The sequence below is a fragment of the Staurois parvus genome, unplaced genomic scaffold (assembly GCF_062004578.1).
Source record: "Staurois parvus isolate SC_StPar_1 unplaced genomic scaffold, SC_StPar_1.0 ptg000262l, whole genome shotgun sequence".
Lineage (NCBI taxonomy): Eukaryota > Metazoa > Chordata > Amphibia > Anura > Ranidae > Staurois > Staurois parvus.
In genome coordinates, this window is record NW_028318058.1 from 5,471,033 (window position 1) to 5,484,161 (window position 13,129).

General features: G+C 45.1%; 1 protein-coding gene across 3 annotated transcripts in view; it reads left to right on the top strand.

Moving 5' to 3' along the window:
- Nucleotides 1–1,281: 1,281 nt before the first annotated feature.
- The window catches only part of TBC1D8 (TBC1 domain family member 8), a 121,452-nt gene continuing 109,604 nt past the window's right edge, over nucleotides 1,282–13,129 (top strand). Inside the window, exons 1-2 of one of the 3 annotated variants that reach the window (XM_089681257.1) lie at nucleotides 1,282–1,654; nucleotides 1,988–2,145. In XM_089681257.1, the coding sequence (XP_089537383.1) occupies nucleotides 2,019–2,145 (127 nt within the window). In that variant the 5' untranslated portion in view covers nucleotides 1,282–1,654; nucleotides 1,988–2,018. Of the gene's footprint in view, nucleotides 1,655–1,723; nucleotides 2,146–13,129 lie in introns of those variants that run through there. The other 2 variants (XM_089681259.1, XM_089681258.1) reach the window with 2 other exon arrangements.

Consider the following 13,129-nt stretch of genomic DNA (forward strand, 5'->3'; position numbering starts at 1 on the left):
TCCTGGGTTTAGTAACACTATCATCTCTTCTTCAAGGTGTGTATTTTTTTCCCTCACTGAGCTGCAGAGTCATTCCCACCCTACAGCTCATTAAGGCTTGGTTCACATGTGTGCGGGGGGTGCCGCTGCGGATCCGCACAAAAATCTGTGCGGCCGCACAGAAGAATGTGGACCCGTGAGCGGGTGCCATTAATTCTAATGGCACGCCGCCTGCACTGGAAATCGCAACCGCACTGGGAACCAAGGTTCCCATGCGGGTTGCGGTTTCCAAAGAAGTGCAGGGACTTCTTCCCTGCGTTTCACAGGGCACGGGAGTCCATTCAAATGAATAGGCTCTCGTGCCCGCGCAAAACGTGGCCCACACGGCTTCATATATGTGAACCAGGGGTTAACAAAGTTGTAGTTTGCAGGGTAGGAATGATCTGGCCTGCATCTCATTGGAGTAAAAAAAGAGTGCAGTTTCAAAGATTGGCTAAAGATGGGTTTACAGGTCACCAGAGCTTATCTCCATTTATGACCAAAACATCATGGTTTATCAACTCAGTTTTGTTGACTCCAACCTAAAGCGATCAGAAGGGAAGTCATGGCAATTTCATGGAATGGCACATTGTAATAAAATGGAAGCATGTATGGCCACCATTAGGCCTCAGGTACACAGCTGCTCCTAAACATACATTAAGGAGCTCTTGGCATTTTTTTTCCAAAGTCCCTGAACTCAAGTCAATAAAAACCTGTGTTCAGCACACATAGGTGATTACCAGAGTTTAAGAGCAGCACAGTTTGGAAGCAGTTAAACTTTCCTCTCCCGGACACTGAAGAATCACCTTCAGGAGGAAAGTTTTGGCCAAAAAACGGTAAATGTGGCAAAAATGCGTGTAAACGCATCTAAACGCTAACATTCAGTGTTCTGGCGTTTATTCATGTCAATGGAAAATACTCTGGCCAATCAAATGTTCGTGTTTACGTGTGTATTTGCCATGTTTTCTGAGGCAAGGAGAGCTAAACGTTTAGCGGGGTCCGTTTGTATATGAGGCCTTAGGTTGCTGACCCCTGGTCTAACCCCACAGCCCCCAGTGCTCTACTCAAATTATAAATACACGGTTTGCCTTTCTAGAACCATCTGAATCCCCTCTGGCTGGGTCATTTGTTCTCATTGAACACAGATGTAAGTCCTGAGGAGAGCTAACCGTTTAGCGGGGTCCGTATGTATATGAGGCCTTAGGTTGCTGACCCCTGGTCTAACCCCCCAGCTCTACTCAAATCATAAATACACGGTTTGCCTTTCTAGAACCATCTGAATCCCCTCTGACTGGGTCATTTGTTCTCATTGAACAGAGGTAAGTCCTGAGGAGAGCTGCGTTTTCCTGCAGAAACATTTCCAGTAGTCGGCTTCCAGCCTCCAATGCCGTTCCAGTGAGGCCACAGTCCTAGGACATGGGTCTGGGCTGAGCTCCCTATGAAGGAGGAGAACTTGCCGAGCAGTGATTGCAGGAAGGCGATGAATGGAGGGAGCCCCATGGATGAGGCTGGACGAGGAAGGATGTGTACGGGGCTGGCTGGCTGGGATGAACTTCCTCTCTGGATGCCGGAACTGTTATGCGCTGTGAGGCAGAGACAACAAGCCAGATCCGGACTGTCTGCATGGCAGGGACAGGTGAGAAGCCGCTGATCGATGCGGCAGGAGTCATGTATGAGGAGATCGGCAGGGAGGGGAGGGTGGCATGATGACAAAGGAGGGATCACACAACGATGCGGGATCAGGAGTGAAAGTAATGATCGTACGGCGGCGGACTGAGGTGCCATCGCTGGCCACCTGAACCCAGCCAGCCTGTGACAGCAGGGACAGCCCTTCCTCCGCCACCGTCTGATCACAATAGGGCTGTGAGGGCTCCGCTCTGTACTGATCAGTCGGAACACTCCTCTGTCCTCTCCGATGGTAATGTGAACAGTGCCGGGCTGTGCACTCACCATGGTGTCCCCTGTGTAGGCATGAAGCGGCTGTGACACGGGCGGCCAGGATGTGGCTGAAGCCTGAAGAGGTTCTGCTGAAGAACGCGCTGCGGCTGTGGGTCACACACAAGTCCAACCAGTACTTCATCCTACAGCGCCGCCGAGGACATGGGGACAGCGCGGCCAAGTTCACCGGTGAGTCCTACTCCTTCTACAGGCCGGACACTCACACTGTGACTGATAATCCTACCAGGGGGTACACTTCTCTACTACCAGGGGGTACACCTCACTGCTCCTACCAGGGGGTACACCTCTCTACTCCTACCAGGGGGTACACCTCACTGCTCCTACCAGGGGGTACACCTCTCTACTACCAGGGGGTACACCTCACTGCTCCTACTAGGAGGTACACCTCACTGCTCCTACTAGGAGGTACACCTCTCTACTCCTATCAGGGGGTACACCTCACTGCGCCTACCATGGGGTACACCTCACTGCGCCTACCAGGGGGTACACCTCACTGCGCCTACCAGGGGGTACACCTCACTGCGCCTACCAGGGGGTACACCTCACTGCGCCTACCAGGGGGTACACCTCTCTTCTCCTACCAGGGGGTACACCTCATTACTCCTACAATTGGGTACGCCTTACTGCTCCTACCAGGGGGTACACCTCACTGCTGCTACCAGAGGTTACACCTCACTGCTGCTACCAGAGGTTACACCTCACTGCTGCTACCGGGGGGTACACCTCACTGCTGCTACCAGGGGGTACACCTTACTGCTCCTACCAGGGGGTACACCCCTCTATTCCTACCAAGGGCTACACCTCTCTATTCCTACCAGGGGCTACACCTCTCTATTCCTACCAGGGGGTGCACCTCTCTATTCCTATCAGGGGGTACATCTGACAACTGTACCTCCAAAACGCCTACGAGGGGGTACACTTAACAACTGCACCTCACTACTCCTAGGAGGGGCACACCTGACAATTGCACCTCATGTGTGATAGAAACTTCTATCACTAGTCCTAGGAGAGCATACACCTGAGATCTTCCCTCACTACTCCTAGAAGAGCGTATACCTGAGAACTTCCCTCACTATTCCTAGAAGAGCGTATACCTGAGAACTTCCCTCACTATTCCTAGAAGAGCATATACCTGAGAACTTCCCTCACTATTCCTAGAAGAGCGTATACCTGAGAACTTCCCTCACTATTCCTAGAAGAGCGTATACCTGAGAACTTCCCTCACTATTCCTAGAAGAGCGTATACCTGAGAACTTCCCTCACTATTCCTAGAAGAGCGTATACCTGACAACTTCCCTCCTACTCCTATAAGTTTGTATACCTGAAAACTTCCCTCACTACTCCTAGGAGAGTGTATACTTGAGAACTTCCCTCACTAACTCTTAGAGTATGTACATCTGAGAACATCCCTCACTAGTCCTAGAGTGTACTCCTGAGAACTTCCCTCACTACTCCTAGGAGAGTGCACGCCTGAGAAGTTCCTTCATAACATCCCAGTCACACCGGGTGCGACTTGCCATGCGAGTTTCAAATCACATGGCAAATCGCATCCTGTTGTCCGCAATTAAAGCGGTCATAGCGGTTTGATTCTAACTTGGTTGGAGCATCACCGATTTCTAAAGTGCATGCACTACTTCAGTTTCAACTTGCATAGACATCTGTGTCTTGCAAACCGCAGATGTCTTGCAAGTCGCACCGCATGTCTGAATGACATCCGACTTTGAAACTGAGCGACTCGCATGATTTCAAAGTCGGATCGGTGTGACCGGGGACTTAGTCCTAGAAGATTGTATACCTGAGTACTTTCCTCACTAGTCCTAGGAGAGGATACACATGGGAACTGCACCTTATGTGCTCTGTGTGTACAAATACTTCCTGCACACATCTGTCAGCACACTGATGTAGGTACAATTGATACAGGAGGATTTAGCACATTTCCAACCATTGGATTTCCTCCTATAAGTAATACACATATTGGATATCCCAGAGACTATTATGTCATGATGGTACATGCCTTATGGCTGTAAATTCCTCATCCACACTAACAGTGATACATAGGACATATCCAAAGGTATGTAATGGTTTCAAGGCCTCAAGTACACTGTGTTTTGTTCCCTCAGCGTCAATTCCCAGCGTTTTCATGTCCCTGAGAGGCCCATATGCAGTGCCCAGCCTTACTACCAGCAGCCTGTCGTTCTCTATGAAATATGAAAGTCTGTTCCTCATTGAGGAATTCTGCGATCAGGGCATATAGACCTAATGTGAGTACTGCTTTGTACAGCTTCCAACTGCCATTTATTTCATCCTAGTGTATTTCAGCTGGATGCTGCACTTGGGCCTCCCAGGCACCCAAAAATATCCATATTTAACACTGACGGCCAAACAACCAGCGTTTGTGTAGCCTAAATGTTAGCATTCACACTGTTTACCTGTGTTTAGGTGCGTCCAGTTTAGCCAAAGAAGAATACTGTGCATCCAGGGGAAAATTGTTTTATTATTTGAAATTATTAAAGATATTTACTGTGTATAATGCTGACAACTTATACATTGCTATATGTATACTGTGCAGTCACATCAGTTCCTGCCCTCATGATGCTAACAATCAAGTCTTGAGATAAAACTAGGCAGTTGAGCTGCGTTTTCCCTGCTATACTCTTGAGAGGCAATAAAGCCATGTGGAAGTGCTTTCCAAATACGAAGTGTGACAATTTAATCCCCAGAATGGACTTTAACTCCTTTGCGCCAACAGTACGCAAATATGACCCCGCCGAGAGGTTGAGTGTTTGCATACCCAAAAGTAAATAGACCTGTGCCAAGAGCGTGCACCGAACGGAAAGCCTGGGAGCTTTCCGATCATGTGACAGCCAATCATGGCGGTCACATAATCATAAATCCCACCCTGCCTGCCTCCCTTCTTGTCCTGATCCGGAAGTGACGTTATGACATCACTTCTGGGTCCCCATTCACAGATTTGCCAGCCATTGAGGCCGGGAAAGAATGTAATGCTGTACATGTACAAAATGTAATGATGTACACTGCATTACATTCAGGGGAGACATGCAAGGACTTTTAGACCCTGGATGTCTCAATAAAGAGAAACTGTCACCAAAAATCATCACATGTGATTAAAATAAAAAGATACCTAAAAAAAAATATTTTTTTAATTGTAAAAAGTTACACCGAAGCATACAACATCCCCTCAAACAAAATAAAAATTGAGACTCCCTCTTCCCACATATATGCACATACAAACGTAAAAGCATGCACTGGGGTGCCTAATCATGAAAATGTTGATTGCGATACACATGTTACATATTGCTGTGCACGCCAGAATGAGAACAATAATTCTAGCACAAGACCTCCGCAGTAACACTATACAGATGACCTATAAGGGCTTTAAAAGCGTTGCCTATAGAAAATATAGGGTCTGAAGTTTATTACTATTTAACAAGTGCATGCAAATCTAAGGTTTGGCATGTTGGATATCTATTTACTCGGTGCAACCTCATCTTTTGTATTTTACCAAGAAATAGGGTAAATGATTTGCTTTTTTGCCCTAAAATTAACTTAAGTGTATTTTTGCTGACATTTTGCATTTCCTAGACCATTATTTTATTTTCTAAAGTTTCTGCTTTCAGAAAATATATAATGTTTGGGGGCTTTATGTAATCTTCAGGCCTAAAATGATTTTTTAAACGTGTTCCAAAAACGGCTCTTGCAGCGAAAAGGGTCAAGGATAAGCCTGACACTCCCCTTTCCTGAGGAGCACCAAGTCGGTGCTCATTACCCTGGAAATTCACTCCCCTCCCTGCTAGTCCCCAGGTGTGGCGCTGGAGACAGGCAGGGAGGGGAGAAGGAGATATACAGCGCAATGCTAAAAAATTAAATGTTTAGATCGCCATAAAGTCCCAGACACTCCTAAAAACACCTCAGATTTGAATACGGTTTTGGTTAAAAAAAACATTTTTTATCCGTACAAGTAGATTGTCATGTGGGACAAGTAGATTAGGACCCAGATTTAGTCCCTGGACAAGTAGTTTTTTAAAAAAATTCCACATCCATGTTGTGTCATTGTGGACATCTTCTCCCTCCTTAAACCTCCTATGCCATTCAAAAACACTTGATTTCTTCGTGGAATGTTCACCGTAAGCCTGTTGTAACAAAGCTTAAAGCGGAGTTCCAGTCGCACTGTGAAAAAATAAAAGTCAACAGCTACAAAAACTGTAACTGCTGACTTTTAAAATACAGTCACTCACCTGTCCCATGATCCCACGGTGTTTTCCCCGCAGCCCCTTTCACCAGCCACCTGGTGTTCCAGGCGCCGGCATATTCAGTGTGGGCACCTGGCTGTGACAGCTTGCGGCTTCACAGCCGGGTGCCCACTGCGCATGCGTGAGAAGTGCTGAGCTTCCAGAATGGCCTCGTCTTTTGGGACCTGTCACATGTCCCAGAAGACTATGGGGAGGGAGGGAAGAGGACAACTTTCGCTTCTGATCGCCTAGGCGATTGCAGCAGAAGTGGGAGCGGGTACCTGTCAATTTCGGGTACCCACTCCCCAAAGGTGCCAATCCTTAATGGGGAGTGGGGGACCAGTCTTTAAAGCGGAACTTTTGGGTGGAGCTCCGCTTTAAGTTTCACTCGCACTGTTGCTAGTTTTCACAAAAAATGTAATGTTATTCCGCTTCTGCAGATTCCTATCATTCATTTTCTACCAACAGTGCAATGCACGCACGTGTTATACTTTCTACTACTCCGTAAAGACCTTGACCCAGATGAGTGCAAGTTAGAACGTGTCAGAACACAATTGAGTGTAAATGGCTGTGTGACTCACTACCATAGTGCTATACCATGGACATTCCGGGAATTAAATTGTCACCTTGTATACAGTATGCAGTACGTTATCATTAAAATCAAGGCAGGTCTATTGAATTTCATTAGAAGGCTTGTAAATCTGTTTTTTTGGGGTAGCGTTAGAGTTAGTCTTTAGTAAGTCTGTGGGCAGTGTGTGGGTGGAGCTCTCTTGGTCACATGATTCAAGTTTTAAAAAAATATTCAAAATGCAAATATTTAATATATATATATTTAATAGTTTTCTCAGCTGCCCCACCTGACACTTCTTTATGTCTGATGTGGTGTGGCTCAGGGATCATGACTGACAGCAGAGCCTTTCCTACTGGTTCCACTGTTTGTCAATGCAGTCCGTGTGAATGTGGGTGGAACCTGATCAAGAGACCTAAATCTAAATGTCCCTACCTCACACACACTAGGGCTAGTTTACACTGGAGCCATTTTCCCTACCAGCATTATTTTGAAGTGTAGGAGGAAACTGGAGTAGCAGGAGGAAACCCACACTAACACAGGGGGGCCATGCAAACTCCATGCAGGCAGTGTCGTGGTTGAGATTCCAACCCAGGAAAAAGTGCTAATCACTAAGCCACCGTGCTGGCTTAAATACATAGGGTCACCAAATCGGCCAAGCACCAAAGATTAAATACTCTGAACACATCTAAATGCATGTACATTAAGGGCTCATGCACACAACTGCTGGAGGGGTCGTACAACATGCAGGAGCATACAGAAGCTGCAAAAAAATCCCCGGGAGCCACAGCTGCTGCATACAGCTGTCCATAGAAGGCAATGACAGGATGCAGATGTATGCTGGTGCTTGCGTAACTGCCCCTACACATCACACGCCATGGGGTTGATTTACTAAAGGCAAATAGACTTTGAAAAGTGCTGTTGCACTCTGCAAATGCTGTTGCTCCAGAGCTTAGTAAATGAGGCCTGCATAAATGACCACATTTACTAAGCTCACTTTGCAAAGAATACCCAGTCGCATGCAAGGAAAATAAAAAACTAGCTTTTTTGCTTGCACATGATTGGATGATGGAAGTCAGCAGAGCCTCTGCTCATTTATTAAGCTCTGGAGAAACTGGACTTGCAGAGTGCAAGTGCGCTTTTCAAAGTGCACAGTCCATTTGCCATTAGTAAATCAACCTCCATGTGTGTTAGCATATGGGCTGGTGTGAATGAGCCCAAGTCTGCTGGAGACATGTGAATTTGGTGCAGAGAATTCCAACTCAGAACACCAGTATGTTCACTGTTAGCATCAACATGGCCTTGGAGAAGGGAAGTATTCTCTACATCCCCAGCATCGCAAACTGTGCACCATACATAGCCTTGCATGGGATCCTTGCATACATTCAAAATAAGGAGATTGGCATGCTGTCATCATGGTGAAAACGGTGGGGCTAAAACCATCCTGCCACCATCATTACAGTGCTTAAGGTACAGGGGCTTCTCTTGTAGGTCACTTACAGCTTGATAACACTTACTGTGAGATCCATGGGCCTGCATTGTCATACTGGAACACTGTTTTAGTCACCTTTATGTATTGCATCCTTGGCTACAGAAATGACATACCTTGTTTAGGAACCTGGGTGACTTGTTAACAGCTAGGAGAAGTGTGCCTGTGACACAGGCTGTGATGTTACTTTCGTTTCTGAGTGTTTCTTCCTCTGCTGCTTTGTGTTGCTCAGGAATATACAGTATATGCCAGGCAGTGTGAGCAACAAGGAATACAGGGACTGGTGGCACAGAAGGTCTAGGCACAGGGGGTAGTTGTACAAAAGAAGCCACAGATGCTAATTTAAATGCAGCCAAAAGCTACAGAGGTCCTCCTGACAGTCACCCAGTAGAGGCATCTTAACTGCATCTCCATGGCAGGACTCGCTGAACAAAAGAAAAAGCCAACACAGCCTTTTACAACATCTTTAACAATGTCTATTATCTGTTGGCTCATTTGGTGATATCGTGGTGATGTTTAGTTACTGTTCACTGTGGTTGTCCGTTTACCATGGGTACAGAGCTGTATATAATGTTTTATGAATTTTGAATATAGTATTGATTTTTTTTTAATGTCTTGTTTAGTAAGTTGGAATGTACTTTTAGGTTTCACACGCTCGACCATACAGGGACCTTACAACATGCGGAGTCTGCATAATGACATTCCTGGGACCTGCTGGTGTTGCATACTGCTGCCCGTTGAGATGCACTAAAATGAATGTCTGTGTGCAGTTTTGCACCAATGGTTTCGTACAGCACCCCCCATGTGCCCTGAATTGTGCTCCGAACACAGGTAGTGTGTGTTTGGTGTGTATGTCATTGCGCATGTGGGCGCTTTATGTAAACACCACCCCATAAACATGTACAGCCGCATCATCTCAATGGGTAGCTGTAGATGGCGGCAGCAAGTCCTAGGAATGTCATTGCACAGGCTCTGCATGCTGGCCGTGTGCATGAAGCCTTACTCTGTTTTGAGTGGTGTGTTGTACACAGTAAATATATTGTTATATAATGCATTGTTCAATAGCACATTCTTAGCAGGGTTTATTAATTTTTATTTTAAACTAATACTACACACAAACATTTCTTTCGCTCAGCTGATTGCCCGATCTTGTATTCAGACAGCTGCCACAAACACACCTGTCTGAATATCCAAACAGTGCATCTGTTCTTAATGTTAACTAAAGACTATTCTTGTGCTACAAAGTGATTCCATATGTCCCATGTATCTATGTTACTAATAAGTGATATGAGGAATGTTTTGTACCCTTCTATAGCAGGCTGAGCACTCCATAGTGCCATGTATCTGGATATTGTATTGCTCTGAATGGCTCAGAACACCCCAGGTCTAAGCGATGTGTCATATGCTGTGCTAAAATGAGGAAGACTGTAGCTCCAGAAGAAAGTAGTCAACATGAAAGTCACTTTTTCCACTACATCTTAAGTTTTTGTATGCTATGACCTTATCTGAAACAAGTTCTGGGGCATTTGTTAATGTCACATCACAAGTTATGTTTGGCTGTGGAAGCTGTCATGAAGATGTCATGGGTTAGTTGAGAATAACTCCATAAAGATCATGTTTTTGTCTTTAGGGCACAACATCTTCTCATTTTAGTCAAAGTGATAAATTACAGTCATGGCCGAAATTGTTGGCACCCTTGATATTTTTCCTGAAAATCAAGTATTTCACACAAAAAAGGTATTGCATTAACACATGTTTTGCTATACACATGTTTATTCCCTTTGTATGTATTGGAACAAATATAAAACAGAGGCAGAAAAGCAAATATGACATAATGTCACACAAAACCCCAAAAATGGGCTGGACAAAAGTATTGGCACCCTTAACTTAATATTTGGTTGCACACCCTTTGGAAAACATAACTGAAATCAGTCGCTTCCTATAACCATCAATAAGCTTCTGACACCTCTCACCCGGAATTTTGGACCACTCTTCCTTTGCAAACAGCTCCAGGTCTCTCTTATTGGAAGGACACCTTTTCCCAACAGCAATTTTAAGATCTCTCCACAGGTGTTCAATGGGATTTAGATCTGGGCTCATTGCTGGCCACTTCAGAACTCTCCAGCGCTTCTTTGCCATCCATTTCTGAGTGCTTTTTGACGTATGTTTGGGGTCATTGTCCTGCTGGAAGACCCAGGATCTTGGACGCAAACCCAGCTTTCTGACACTGGGCCCTACAGTGCGACCCAAAATCCTTTGGTAATCCTCAGATTTCATGATGCCTTGCACACAGTCAAGGCACCCAGTGCCAGAGGCAGCAAAACAACCCCAAAACATCATTGAACCTCCACCATATTTTACCGTAGGTACTGTGTTTTGTTCTTTGTAGGCCTCATTCCGTTTTCGGTAAACAGTAGAATGATGTGCTTTACCGAAAAGCTCTATCTTGGTCTCATCTGTCCACAAGACGTTTTCCCAGAAGGCTTTTGGCTTACTCAAGTACATTTTGGCAAACTGTAGTCTTGCTTTTTTATGTCTCTGTGTCAGCAGTGGGGTCCTCCTGGGTCTCCTGCCATAGCGTTTCATTTCATTTAAATGTCGACGGATAGTTCGCGCTGACACTGATGCTCCCTGAGCCTGCAGGACAGCTTGAATGTCTTTGGAACATGTTTGGGGCTGCTTATCCACCATCCGGACTATTCTGCGTTGCAATCTTTCATCAATTTTCCTCATCCGTCCACGACCAGGGAGATTAGCTACAGTGCCATGGGTTGCAAACTTCTTGATAATGTTGCGCACTGTGGACAAAGGCAAATCTAGTTCTCTGGAGATGGACTTGTAACCTTGAGATTGTTGATATTTTGCCACAATTTTGGTTCTCAGGTCCTCAGACAGTTCTCGTCTCCTCTTTCTGTTGTCCATGCTTAGTGTGGCACAGACAGACACACAATGCAAAGGTTAAGTGAACGTCTCTCCTTTTTATCTGCTTTCAGGTGTGATTTCTATATTGCCCACACCTGTTACTTGCCCCAGGTGAGTTTACAGGAGCATCACATGCTTGTAACATTCTTATTTATCCGCAGTTGTGAAAGGGTGCCAATACTTTTGTCCAGCCCATTTTTGGAGGTTTGTGTGACATTATGTCGAATTTGCTTTCTTTCCTCCCTTTTTTTGTTTTGTCCCAATACACACAAAGGGAATAAACATGTGTATAGCAAAACATGTGTTAATGCAATACGTTTCGTGAGAAATACATGATTTCCTGGAGAAATATCAAGGGTGCCAACAATTTCGGCCATGACTGTATGTCTGGAAATGATTTCTAAATGCATTGATTGTTTATATTTTCTGTTATAATTGCTGAAATCCCTGCATTTTGTTTCCTGTAGACCAGGGTTTCTCAGCAACAGGGTTCCTCAACTAGGGTTCCTCTAGAGGTTGCTAAATGTTCCATGAGCAATCTCTGAGTCTCAGATAAGTTCTCACTGACACTGTTGATTTTATCTGTTTGTATGAAGGTAATTCTCCCCAATGTCCACAACTGTAAGGAGCATTCTTCCCACTGATTATTCCACTAATGTATCATTAGTTGTAATGTATCATGAGTTGTAGATGTACTGTAGTAATTTTTAGTAGGGGTTCCCTGAGACTGGAAAGTAATTTCAAGGGCTCCTCTGTGTTGAAAAGGTTGAGAGAGGCTGCTCTAGTTGCTATGGGTTCCTTGAGCAATACGTGATTTCTGCTTCTCAGATGAGTAAGCACTGACACCAATGATCTTTTTTAGTTATCTGTAAGGAAGGGGGGGATTTAGTCCAATGACCACAAATGTAAGGAGAATTCTTCCTACTGACCATCACACAAATGTACTTTGAGATGTAAATATAATGATTCATAGCAGGGGCTCCCCAGGGCAAAAAAAAGGTTACAGGGATTGGACAAAAAAATGGCAACACTGCATGATTTGCAGGTGTGAAAGTGACAGGATTTGCGTTGAAAGCGGAAGTGATGTAACATTCTTTTGCGTCCGCTGTGTGATGAGACACCTAGCTAACAGGTGGGAAGGCTCACTTTCGTCATTTACTGCATTCCCTGCTAGCAATATGGAGTCATGTCAGAGCTTAGTGAGCTTCAAAGAGGGCAAATTGTTGGTGCCCGCTTAGCTGATGCACCTGTGACTGAAGTTGGCAATTTATTTCCAGCATCGCGAGGTGCAGTATCAAAGGTTATGACGGCATATATAGTTTCCGGGAAAACGTTGTCTGATAAGCATAAGTGCTGTCAATAAGGTCAAGTGACCGAAAGAGTCATACGGACTTTGCACAGGATTTTGACCCGGAATAATAAAACAACTGCTGCAAAAGTGACTGCAGAGCTTAATCTCAGTCTTTCAAAGCCCATGTTCACAAAAACTGTACAAAGGGAAACCCATAGGCAAAACACTCACAGACGAGCTGCAGTTGCCAATCCACTTGTTATCGATATTAATGCTCAGAAGAGGAGGAGAGTGGTGCAACATCCATAAATCGTGGACTATCGATCAATGAAAGACTGTAATATGGTCAGATGAATCGAACTTCACACTGTTCCCAACCACCGGGCGTGCTTACCTGTAGCAAACACCATCCACAGCTTATGACCAAGACTGTCTTGTACCAAGTGTAAAGCATGGTGGTGGCACAATTATGATTTGGGCAGCCATATCTCAGTATTCTGCAGGCCCCATCCGCACTTTGAAAGGTAGAGTCACTGTCAACAACTATGTGCAAATTTTGGCTGACCATTGTCACCCCATGGTGCAAACATTGTTTCTTGAAAACAGAGCCATTTACCAAGATGATTATTCTC